The 13404-nt window shown below is 46.5% G+C and overlaps 1 protein-coding gene across 1 annotated transcript in view; it reads right to left on the reverse strand.

The window, feature by feature from the left end:
* Positions 1 to 13404, reverse strand: part of ATXN7 (ataxin 7) — a 115393-nt gene that overhangs the window by 21382 nt on the left and 80607 nt on the right. Inside the window, exons 4-6 of the mRNA XM_036738281.1 lie at positions 5042 to 5300; positions 3415 to 3677; positions 2547 to 2629 (exon numbers count right to left, since the gene is read on the reverse strand). Coding sequence (XP_036594176.1) covers positions 2547 to 2629; positions 3415 to 3677; positions 5042 to 5300 — 605 coding nt within the window. The remainder of the gene's footprint in view (positions 1 to 2546; positions 2630 to 3414; positions 3678 to 5041; positions 5301 to 13404) is intronic.

A 13404-nucleotide genomic window follows, 5' to 3' on the forward strand; every position in this document is an offset into this window, starting at 1 on the left:
GCTACCTTCCACATAACAGCCAAAGTCATCTTCCTGGTACATAAGTCTGACATGTCCTCTGTCTGTCTAAGTCTTCAGGGCCTCCTATTGCCTGAGGATAAAACAGATACTCCTGAGTCAAATACTGAAGGCCCCTACCTGCCTGGTCCAGCCTTGTTTCACACTCTTCCCCTTTTGACATGCTTATGTGCTAACCCAACTAGACCACTGACTTCCAGGAGGCCTTGGCAGCCCCATTTCCACACAGGCATGCAGCCCAACCCTCGTTCCTCCTTCTACTCTTGCTCCCAGTTCAATTTCACTGCTTCCTATGTTGACAAACTTTTTCTGATATCCCCAAAGACCAAGAGTCCAAGCCAGTGGTAATGAGGGCCTGCATACTAAAGTGGGGGGAGTGAGCACAGAGAGGAGAGGATGAAGGTGAGAGAAGGGAGAGAGAAATGAGGAGGCATCATGGGTGTGGCAAGTGTGTGGCTAGGAAAGTTAAGGGAGAGGGATCCCGCCAAGGTCTTGATCATGGCTGGTTGGTGGAGCCACAGACAGAAAGACTCAAGTGGGCAGGAGGAACAAGTCTATGGGCCAAGACAACTGGCTTGATTTTAGACACGGAAGATGTCCTAAACGGCCGGAGAGGTGGGTGTGGAGCTCAAGCCTGAAGATCTAAATGCTGCCCAGAGGGGGCAGTGGAAGAGGCAGGGAGGAGCGAGGACGCCCAGGGAGTGAACCTTGGAGAGCACCCACCTGAAGGAATAAGGAAGAGGACAAGCCAGCGGAGGAGACAGAGGAAGAGAACCAGAGCAGTGTGGAATCTCTGAACCTGCAACAACAGGCAGAAGGAAGGGGGGGTCAACAGCGTCAAACAGGAGGAGAACAAAGATGGCCAGTTCGGTCAGCAGAGGTCACCAGGGATGTGGGCGGAAGCGGCTGGGAACAGAGAAGATGGAGGGGAGAGGCTGGCCTTGGGGAGAGACGATGTTTTCAAGGACATCAGTCAAAGGGGGAGACAGAAATGACACATGAGCCGAAGGAGACCCACACGCCAAAGGAGGGCTTTTTACAAGAAGGGCCAGGGAGACCTGAGCACATCCACACACCAATGGGGAGGGGTAGACGGCAGAGAAACTTCTGAAAGTGGACCACAGCTGAAACACTTTCCTGCAGGAGGGAGGAGGTCACTGGGTTAGGGTCATACACGACAGACAGATACTTGTGAGGGAGAAGCCAAGTTAGTAAAATTCTTGCAAATTTAAAGTCAAATTCTACCAAGGGGGAGCTAAATGAGAGGCCCCAGGTAGTGCAAATGGCCCTGTCTCTATCTGATGCACATTTAACAGACTGCCTGGCATCTTGCAAGGGTGGTGTTAGGGTCTGAAAGGCAGGAGAGGACTTAAGTAAACAGGAAAATAAATGAGCAAACCATGATGTAGCTGAAGAATTTGGGGCTTTTCCAAGAATCCGACTTCACAACACAGCTCAGTTTTACAGTACTGATAAAACTAGCCTGCTTGGGCAGTGCTTCCCAAAAGTCCAACCCTCGCACATACAAGCAAGTCAAATGCACCAGAGTTTGAGCAGAACAACAACTTGGCTTGACTCTTCTTGCCTATGCTAATATGAAGGGTCTCATGAAAATGAAAGCTTTCGTGATTGGCTCATGTATGAGTCATCCCTGGGCTTCCAAATATGTGATACAAATACCAGCTACTTGGAGAGAGAAAACAATGCACAGACAGACGGAGAAATGTTTTTCTGACTGCTTCCACCCTATTTTTTTGTATCTCCCATGAAAGAACACTTGGGGACCACAGACTACCCAACTGAGCAAAGCCCCTTCTATCCCTAGATAACTGTGGAGTCATCTAAGCCAATCAGGGGCAGCATTTGCTAATACTTTTGGCCATCTTATCTCCTTCAGTGGCTGAACCTATGGATCAGGGTGTTAGTCAAGATATGAAATATCAGAGAAGACGTTTCAGAAGAAAGCTGGCATGCTACAGGACTTTTGATCTTGTTCTAACATTAAAGATGCATCAAGGGGGAGGAGGTTTACTTGTGTTTGGAACTACTGGACTACAAGGCAAACATTAAAAAGAGAGTGGAGAAAAATGTGGCCTTGTGTTTAAAGAATTCTCTGAGGATGGATTTTGTAGGCTATGGGGCAGCTGACTCAAAGGGTGTTGGCATACACTGAAAAGCATTCAATTTGGTGCATTAAGGGAATCTCACTATTCCTTCAAAATCAATCTTAAGACACGAACCTCCCATGTTTATTTATGCAAGAAGGAGCCCAATGCTCTGGAAATTAAAGCCTGGGAGTGAGAGGAGGAGGGAAGGCAAAGGGGCAGCTACTCTCTCCTTACTTCATCCTTTGGTGCAGATTGCTTGGATCAGGTCCTCTGGCTCAAGCTCCTGTGCTCTCTGAGCCCCAGCTCATTAAACCAAAGAGCTAAGGAGATGCTTACGAGAGAAGCAAGAGGTAATTGTCCAACCACCTTAATTTAAAAGCGCAAACAACAGCACGATTCAGAGGAGAAAAGGCGTCCTACCTTGCATGTCAAAGACCTAGTGCACGGCTTCTTGGTCTCCACATCAATGACACCACAATATATGTCGGGATCAAACTCTCTCTCTGTCAGAAAGGGACAGACATATTACAATGACCCCCGGAATACTCCTAAGGTGGTTTCTGTTCCCTCCTGTGATAAGATGTTTAATTATAATTTAAGTTACAAATTCCTCTCTAGCAATACATGTAAAACTATAAACTAATCAATCCCCATATCAGTATTGATTTAAAGAAAAAAAAAGCTGCCATTTTGTTTTCTCCAAGAGCCCTTCCCTCTCCAGGCCTTGACTGAGGGCTGGATTCGATGGCCTCAGTTCTCTATCTAGGTTCTCTCTTCCTCCTCACTGCATAAAGACACTGAAAGCAATGACGTAGCAGTCATCAAACAGTGGTTAAGCCAGAATGCTTTTCACGTTGTTACCTAAGAGAGGCCATGGGGCAGAGAAGCCAGAGGGCCTGGCCTTGAGTCCTGTCTGTGCCACACAGTGCCACAATGTGACCAGGGCTAAGTCACTGAAACTTTCCCTATGGCAAATCCCTCAGACCACAGAGGAGGTGCCAGTCTACATCAGTGGAGAGTTTTTACAAAGGTTATTTCCCACCACTGATGGAATCACAGGTCCTGAGCACCCCACTCCCCACAAAAAAGCCCACAAAACCCCCAACAACACAAAAACCTAAAACCAGGAAAAAATCCCTTGAAGCCAAGGGGACACAAGAGGCCTCTGAGTTACGCTGATGGCTCAACAGGAAGTAAGGGGACTGCCTGAGCTGATCCACCTGGGCACTCAGTGCCCCTGCTTTCTGAAGATAACGCAGTAGGAGGCTAGCAGCAGATGCAAAGTTACCTGATAATCTCTTATGTAAAAACTTCCTATTATTTGAATGATCTTCTGACTTCTTTTCCAAAACTGGAGGGGCAGGAAGAAGACCTTGACCATTCAGTATCTGTCCAGGGGAAGGCAAGGGTGGCTTTGGTATTGAGGGACAATTAAGGCCAGTCTTGATGGAGGAACTCACAGTAGCAGAGGCAGCCGAACCGAGAGCAGTTTTCAGTAGTGCCCCATCCATCTTTGGGTGGATCTTTTCCACCTTGACCGAAGGCGTCAAGCTATCATTGATGGAGAGAGAAAAGAAGACAGGCACCTCAGAGACAGGAAAGTAATGGGGGTCTGGCCAGAAAAGTTCTCAAGTGTGTCCGTCTGGGACACTGGACACAGAGACAAAGGGAAAGGCCTCTTGGGGGATGGAGTGAAAGATCCAAAGGGATGCCATAAGGAAACTCCCACCAGAGACAGCTGACCTCATGGTAGAAAGGCCACAGACACAAGGCAACGTGGTGTATTGGGAGGACAGTTGGCCTGGGAGTCACAAGACTGAGTGTCTGACACGTCTCTGTAGAGTGGTCTTCTCTCAAGGCAACTCATGAAGTCCAACTTACAGGTGAGCTGCTCACCTCCATCAGGGGAAAGCTTCTGCCTGGGGAATTTGTAGGGCAGAACAAAAATAAAACAAACAAAACCCTTAAATCTGTAAAAAGCCAGCAAGACCGCCCGGGAAAAACTGGAAATCATGGGAAAAATTTTCTTAAAAACGTTCCCAAAAGAAAAAAAAAGGATAAAAATAAAATATAGAAAAGCCTCAGAAATTCAGCACGACTGGAAGAAAAAGCCATCTTAATCACAGAAGTTTGTGGCATTACAGCATCGCTGGCTAAGAGCATGTTGCCAAGAAGAGAGGTCCTCTGGGAAATTGTTAATGAAGGAATAAAAATCATTTCAAATGAACATAACAATTGTACATAAAATCATTCTATGGTTTTTAAAAGCTTTGTCTCACACGTTTTTGATAATACGTTTACCAAAAGGTAAACTCCAGCCCAGCTCTGTGCAAATGTCATCAACTCCAAGCAAGCCTGGTTTACAAGAATGATGTGCTTTTACAGGTTATGACTGCTTGAACCGCTCACTGGGTGGCCATTGGCTTGGCTCTCTGCTTTGCATCCAGGACAGTGACGTCCTGTGGGGCTGGGGGCTTCACCACGGGAATGAACCATGGCAAAGCAGCGCCCCTGGACACCATGCTGGCAACGTGCTGCTCATGGGATCTCCCCAGATTAGGATGGGTGGCCTGCCCTGAGATGGGGAGGCCAGCGAGAAGCTGAGAAGGAGATGGGGCTGTCTACACTGACTCAGGGGGCCTCCCATCTCCCACAGCCAACATGGACTTGAGCCAAGAAACTGCCCGGAAGAGAGCTTCTTTCTCTTTGCTTATCACCTTCATGCTGTGCCCGAGACCCGCTTGCGGGGAGAGGCGTCCTGTGCCTCCACGCCTTGTTTTGCCTGGCAGGATGCAGGGTCGAGCACCCCGGACTGCCTGGCTCTGAAACAAGCAGGAAACAAGGGGACCCTCTTCTCACTCCTCACACTGCCCCAGAGCCCTATCAGCTCTCTCTGTGACAGAGAACATACTCACATTTTATCATGGGGAATTCGGCTGTGCTGTACCGGATGCATTGGCCTACTGTTTCCACTGAGCTGCGGCTTGTCTTTGGGAGATTTCAACAACTTGGAATTGGATGAGGGTGCGCTGATAACGCTTCCACCACAAGAACGGCTGTTCCCACCTGCGCTACTGTTGTTACCTTTACTTTTTGACAGGGAAGAAAAGAAGGAATACATGGAAGGGGGCGGTGCCGTCAGAGGGGGCTTGTTGGAGGAGCTGTGTCTTCTTTCTGAAAAGCAAAAGAGAAACAATCCAACTCACTTGTCTGGAAGATTGCTCCTCCTGGTGAAAAGAGGATTTTAAAAGAAAATTCCTCCTCTGACCACACCTGGTGGGCTCTGAGCGACCTCCAGGAGCACTGGTCCTTCCAGGTGAAGAAGGTGTCAGTGCAGCCAAAGGTACCCCGTACCCTTCTGCAGGCCTCACGGAGCCTCCCAGAACCCTCATGCTTCTTGCCTGCGTCCAGGGCCCTTTACCCATGAATCGGCCTGCATCCAGGCTCTCCATAGTTTACCCACCGATCTGCAGCGATGCGCAATTAGCCACTGGAGGGCCTTTCTCTCTTTCTGGTGCCCCTCCCCAAGGCTCAGAAAAAAGCTGTGCTGAGCAATTTTCTCATGTTTTTGTCATTCCCCACTAACAGATGACACCATTAAAAACGTTTCTAGGGTTATCTTAGTTCCTTAGGTATTTGCACTGAAATTTCCCAGTGAATAGTTTTACTCCCTTTTTATAATCTGACCAGGCTACATATGGTCAAACTCAGGTTCACACCCTCAAGATGCCAAAGTCGCAAGACAAAATAGCACACACAGCTCTGCCAGCTTCTAACAGGGAAGTGATTCAGAATTAAGCAGGGACCACATAGGCTTCTTCTTGATAAGAGATCGCAAAAACAAGCTCATCCTCAGCTCAGGAAGCTTCAGGAAGGCTGTCATTGGCATTAGGAACTGCCAGAAAAAAAAATACAGTTTCCATAAGTGAATTATTTGATAAGATTAATCCCTTTAGATAATTTTAAGATGTTAGCTTGTCAGTTAGCATTAACCAGCCTCATAATAAATTCTTTAAAATGATGAGTTTGTTTGATTTACAGAAGTGTACGCTATCCATTATTAAGCACCAAATACTTAGCATGTTCTAGGTGAGTTCCTACCAGGGGCTTTGGAATCTGACTGTTTGTAGGCTCATCCAGTCAACAGTGCTCTCAGAGACACTGAAGGGCCAGACAGAGACCAAGACGCAGTGAGGACAACCAGGGACGGAACATAAAATTCCCACCTTTCTTCACTAAACACCACACTTCACCTCTATGTGAAAGTCTGAGATAGGCAATATGTAAGAATCATTTTACTTTTAAAAAATGGTTTTTGTTCCCAAAAAAAGCTGACATCTAAAGAGTCAATCACAGTTATCCCAAGTTAAAACAGAACAAAGCAAAAACACAACTTTTGAACCTGACATCAAGTTCACTCTCACGTTAGGCCCCGTATCATCTCTTGTAAGGCTAACAACATATTTTGGCTGACCCTTGAGCGATGCTGTCATGAAAAATCAAAGTGAGGCAGCTACTACCTGTATCAGGTAAAATCCTAGGGATGCTCTAGATGTCTGAGTGGGGGGAGGGGGAGAGGTAAAGTAGATTACAAATCGTGGGATAAGCAATTCTGGGATTGGGGTAGGGTTAGTCACTGACCTTAAGGAAACATACCACTCTTTCTATTTCCTGGGTGCTGGAATTTTCCAACAGACTCCTTACTGGGGCAAGGGTGTTACACTTCTGTAACTACCAGATGATGGATGAGAGCATTTTCAATAGAGTCAAGTTATATGACATTCTCTTCCCAATGTACTTTCCCTCCAATGTTGTTACCAAACTCTTCTTCCCTATTCCTCATTTCTTGCCATGGAATTTAATTTGATTCGATCCTACTCTGTCAAGACACAACACTTTATAACTAACGGAGCAGGCTCAGCAGCTGAGGCTTTCAGAGCTCTTAGCTCTTAGCTCTCCCCAAACCTGTATTTCTCACTCCAACAAGAGACAATGTTCTACTTGACCCATCAAGCAACGTGTGGTTGTCTGTCACCCCGCATCCTCCCATCCCAGCAGAATGCATGCTTGTGACCTGCAACAAGATGGGGACGATGGCTGGCAAGCACCAGCTCAAATACCTCCAGAGTCTAAATAAGTCACTCCTTAATCTGATGCAACTGACAATCTAACCAAAAGGGGTGAGATCTCCAGGTCCTCACAAGCCAACAGAGTTAAATTTCAAATGAAATCATGGAAAGAGAATACCACCCACGACCAACCCCATCCCCAGGGCTTCATTTTGGGGACAGCTTAAAACTGGGTTTCCTGTCTAAGAAAGGGTGTTTCTTGCATCAGCAACAAATTATGGGGAGTCTTGGGGCCTTGTATTAACTGGGCCAGAGGCTCAGTCTAACTGCACTGTGGTTTGCTGACCCAGGGGAGAGTCCAAGCTGTGTCTTCACAGCTCCCCTTTCTCTAGGGCCTGGTACCAGGGCAGGCCTTGGAAAGCTGTCCTCAGTTCGTGGGCCAGACACCTCTGAAGGCAAAGGCAGCATATGAGTGAGGAGAAAAGGCATCGAGACCTCAGGAAGCCTTCCAAAGCGGAATGCACCAAAGAGAGAGAAGCCTGCCATTCTGAACTTGTTTTCAAAAGAATCCTTTTTAAAAACCCCAAGTGTCTGAATCAAGGCACAGATCCCAAAGTAACTAAAGCCAAACTTGGTACTGCATGGCTGGCTAAATCTCCATGCCACTCTCCTTCAGCAATCCTCTAGCATCATCACTAGAGAGCTGAGATAGGAGTTGGGGATACCTGGGGTCAGATCCCACCTGACACTCACTAGCTGCTGGATCGAGCAAGCCCACATCACCTTCTGCTGCCCTGTGAATCAGATTCCTTATCTAGCACTTACAGTACTTGCCAATCAATCAACCAATAAGCATTTATTAAGGGCCTACTAGGTGCCAGGGCTTATGCTAGGGACTCCAGACAGAAGAGAGACAGCTCCTGCTCTCAGGTATTTGCCTTCTGTGGTACAAAGGGCATAAAGTACAACCCAAACATGAAACTGAAGCGATGAATGTATTGCCAAAAATGTTAGTGAGACTGGGAGAGGGGCTGGGCCTGCCCAGATGAGAACACTCCCTCCATCCATACAGATCCTCACCTTGGTTTAGAGCAGCAGGGTAAAACTCAAAAAGAAAGGGGGACCATCAACCCGGACATCAGCATCCCTGCAGCCACATACTGACTCCATTTTAAAATGTAATGTTGTCTGTGCTTTGCTGTATTTTCACTTTGTTAAATATTTCCTGATTATGTCTTAATCTGGCTCGGGCCTGCAGGGAGGGCAGGTGGCATGTGGCAGGTGGGTAGACACCTCTAGCCCACAGCACCAACAGGTTAAGAGATGTGTTCAGGATTCCACAGGCAGCCGGGCTTCACAATGGACAGAGCACAAAACCTGGAATCAGGAAGACCGACCATGGCTGTGGGAACCGGGGTGAGTCAGTACCTTGGTTTCCTCATCTGTAAAATGGCTACTTCTTATGGTTGTTTTGAGGACAAAATGAATCATTTGATTTTTGCAAACCTAAAAAGCACCATATAAATCCTAGCTATTGTTACTGTCATATGTCAAAGGCAAGTTATTTATTATTTATTCAACTCAGTTTCCTCAGTGTGGCTACCATGGGCCTTTCCCCATTTTCCAAAGACCCAAATGTCACACTTGCAGTGCACGATCTCAGCTCTTTTACTAAGGAATCCTGAAACCTTTCAGGCTATGTCTCCCCACCTAACGCCTGCAGTAGCTCGAATCCCGTCCCCTCCCTATTCACGCCTCCTATCTCAGAGGATGAGGCTGCCGGCATCCTCCCCAAGTCTGGTCTTCAATCCCATAGCCCCCTGCTTCTGTAAGGCCCTTTCTCCTTGCACATCTGCCCCTTCCCCTCTTCTAACAACCACACTCAGGCCTCCCTCACACTTTAAACACAAAGCCCCACGCCTCTTCCTCCACTCGGACACTCCCCTGGGCTACCATCCCATTTCTCTTCTTCCTTTCACTGCCAGCCATTCATGCTCCTCGGCCTTCGCACCTGCCGCTCACCTCTCAGCCCTTTGCAGTACGGCTTCTGCTGCTACTCCATTCTCCTGAAGTCTACTAAAGACCTGTCAAATCAAGTGGTTTTGTCTCAGCCTTTGTTTTCCTTGACCTCTCTGCGTCCACTCAGCAGCCTGGACTTCTCTCCCTTAATTGCTAACTCCTTCTTCCTGTGGTTTCCTGAACACTGCACCTCCTAGTCCCCATCATTAGTTGGCTGCCTCCTCCTCCCCAAACTGTAGCCATGTATCCTCCCATCCCTCCTCCTTGTGCCCTCCACCGGCCTGGGACTTCCATCATCCCAATTCTTCAGCTGACTCCCAAACACACAACTGCCCAACTCTCACCTCCTTAGCCACAGACCTCCATTTCTAACTACCTTCAAAAGCATCAGTACCTGGCTGCCTCGCTGGCAACTCCAATTCAACATGCCCCAAGCTGAAATTATCCTCTTTCTCAGACAAAAGCATGTCCTTTCCTGGCTTCCTTATTGGTTAATGGGTAGTTTGATTTTCCAATCAGCCAGACTAAAAACCTCAGGCTTCTCTGACTCCTTCCCCAACCTCTGCATCCAATTAATTTACAAGATCACTTATGTCTCCCTTCACAATATTTACTATATTCAAATCCTCTCCATTCCCATTGTAATTTGATTTCTCACATTCATAGTCAACACTCTAGTTGTGGCCCTCAATCCCTCTTTTGCCTGGACTACTGAAATAATGTCTTAAATTATCTATCTATACATACCCATGTGTATGTATGTATGTATGTGTGTATGTGTGTGTGTATGTGTGTGTGTGTATACATATATGTATATATGTATTGATACAACCCAACAGCCAAAAAAACCCTACTGAGAAATTAGTTTGCAGATTTTTAACGAAAGGTGGGCCATGCCCTTCAACTCTCCTAGCGTGGATGACTGCACATTATTCCTTCTCACACATACCGCATTCCAGCCAAATCGGCTTCCTTATTGCTCCCTACAAAGGATATTCCATCTCCTGTTCCCTGCCTTTGAAGAAGTCAACCCCTTTGCTTGGAATGGCTTTCTTCCTCACCTTCACTCTTAAATCAATCTCTAGCTTTGTCCAAGGCTCTGCCCTTCCTGTTTACTTCTCTGTGCATGTCTTTCTCCCCTACCTCCAGCAGAACATAAGCTCGCTGAGGCAGAACTGCTATTTTGTCCCTGTGGATCCAGTGCCAAGCACAATGACTGACATAAAAGTGGGTGCTTAATAATGATTAATGAATTGGTATCAACGCCAATGGCTGACCATTGCCACCTCTACTTTATTTACATGACTGTGGTCTTCACAGTTTTTTTGCTCAATCTCCGTAAGAGTTCTTTCCATGTTTCTCTGGATGTTTCCTATTTGTCATTCTTTACAGTTTGGTAATAAAGACAGGCAGTGTAGCATGCTGGGTAGAGTGACCGTGGAACCAGTAAGACCTATGTTCTAGTCCTTCTTCTGATACATAACTGCCATGCGATCATGGGCTAGTCACTAAAACATTCAGTGCTCTGGGCAATTTTCTAAGATGATAAATCATAGGGAAGCTGCTGCCTTGGATCAGTTGAGGGATTTTCCGCAACAAGCAGCTTCCTCCACCAAACACTTCAAAGGTCCTGTCCTGACCACTGTGTTGCAGTAAAATAACACACTTACATTTATTCAGCCATTCCACAATCATTGGGCAAACAGATACTTGTGGAGTTTTTGTGATGCTAACTTCTAACTGCTAACTTCTAATGCTTTCTTCTACCTGGTCTTCTCCCCTCCTCTGAATTAATCCTACTTCTGTGCATGTGTTATATACCAAAAGAATGACAGAACCATGGATTTGGAGCCTCAAAGTCAGAGGCCCACTAGCCATGGGAGTCCCCACTACAAAAGCTCCAACAAATGGTCATCTAGACTCTTGATAACACCTCCAGCAACTATCTCTGGCCGCATCACCTCATGTAATTTTAAGTGTCTTCTTGTGTGAAAGTGAACTCTTCCCACTGATTCTAGTTCTACCCTGTAGGACACGAAGCAGAGTAAAAGTGATCCTTCCTCCTCAGAACAATCCTTCTGGTTTTTACAGACCATGGTCACTTCCCCAACAAGCCTTGTCTTTTCCTAAATCAACATTCCTAACTCATCTACTAACCCCGGCATAGCGGGGCTGTGTTCCAAGCGCTAACATCCTTCTCTTTGACTACATCTTGTATTTATACAACCCACTGAAGAATCTAGAGAGCTAACCTGTTTTACTCATGTCTTTGCAGGCAGAGGGTGTTTAGAGATTGACTTTGGCCCACAAGAAGTTCTTAACACAGGGTGCATGAGCTTTTACACACATGCACATGCACAATATTTTGATAACTATTTCAATAGCTGGTTTTCTTTGTAATTGCACGTTTTTTATTTTTATTCATTTAAAAATATTATTCTGAAAAAGAATCCAGACTCTACCAGACTGACAGAAGGGTCCATGACAAAAAAAAAAAGACAACAAACTCAGTTTGGACTCTCTTCACCGTCCTAGCTGGCTCTTCCTCTCTGAATGTGTTCTAGTTCATCAATATTGGCTGGAAATCAAATTTTTTGAATGAAACACAATACTTCCAGATAAAATCCAAGACTGCAGGGTACACTGGGACGACCTATGATTTCACTTATTTTGGACGCTACAGCCATAGCAATGCAATCACACAAATTGCTGTCTGATCATTTCCCAAGGGCACAGCTCTGGTAGATACTCTACTGGGCGGAAACCTTGAGTGACAACAAGCCACTCTCCCTGCCCTAGCCCCTGCTGCTACCTATCATATAAAGACCAAGGTTTTTAGGATGGCATTCCAGGCCTTCCACAATAGGGCTCTAGCTGGCCTCTCTAGCCTTCACTTCCTTCCTTCCTTCCCTTCAGGCACCCTGTGCTGCAGCTGAACATTTCCTGAATCCATTTTCCATGTCCCTTATTCCCATCTCTGCAGGGCCTTCAAGACCCAGCTCAAATGCCATCCGCTCCAAAAAGTTTTCCTCCATGACTCCAGCCAGAAGCCACGTCCCAGTTTATGAACTCTCAGAGTACTCCGCACCTCTTCTAGGTGCTTAGCCCCTCTCACCTTGTGCTTCAGTGACCAAAGGCCATCTGGTCCTCACTGTCAGTCTGCGGGCTCCCTGAGGGACATGCCAGTCTTTCCTCCCCAAAAGATGGCACAGCACTTTGAATCTAAATGAGTCGCAGTCTTGTTTGCATTACAGACTTTTAGAGGAAACAATCAGAGGTAGCCTTCTAAGAGCTCCCTTCTAAACACAAGTCACTTGAAATCCACAATGATATCAGCAGGCAGGGGTAATATACACGACCAATTGAAATTCACAAGGAACCTCTCAAACTCACCCAGATGCTTGATCTCATCTCTGAGTCCCATTCAGCAGCCAGTGAAGAGCTCTGTGCTTTTTTTCCCCTCTCCAGTAGAGGGGCTATCAGGGAATGAATGACACAGCTAATAGGCAAACAAAGAAAGGAGAAAAATCTGGGAGACCTCCCCATCAAGGGACCTGGATAACCCACAGACAGGCTAACGGGGAATTACAGAATTGGCTGCAGGGTGTGTTACCTTACTCGGAAGTGCTAAATATACACACCTCATTAGCCTAAGATGCTGTGGAACCTGAAAAGTACAAGTAGAAAGTTCAGGAAGGATTTATATAGATGGATGGGTGATATACCCATGAGATAGGAGGAAGTCAAGGCTGTTTGGGCTAACACCGCTATTTTCACAGCAAACAACCATATGCCCTAAGAAATACCCTTGGGTCCCATGGTCAGAGGCAGAACCTATATGACACTGGGCAAATCACTTCCTCTCTTAGTTTCCTTGGCCTGGAAAATCTCTAAAAGGTCTTTTGGCTCAAAATCCTATTATGTGAATGAGTATTAGATCAGGTCCTACCTAATAGAGTATTTCTTATGGGCTTTTTTTGGAGGACTAAAGGCAGGGGTGAGAGATGCTTGGATCCTCCACTGCACTGACACAGGAGATTCTCCCAGTGAGGAAATTCCCTCTGCTGATGAAGATTAGCACCTTGTCTATCATCTAAGAATCTTAGAGATCTGCCTCAGGCACTAAGAGGTGAAGGGGATGGCCCAGGGTCACACAGCTGGTTTGTGAGAACGGCAGGGCTTTCTGCTGG

This window comes from Trichosurus vulpecula, chromosome 9 (assembly GCF_011100635.1).
Source record: "Trichosurus vulpecula isolate mTriVul1 chromosome 9, mTriVul1.pri, whole genome shotgun sequence".
Taxonomy (NCBI): domain Eukaryota; kingdom Metazoa; phylum Chordata; class Mammalia; order Diprotodontia; family Phalangeridae; genus Trichosurus; species Trichosurus vulpecula.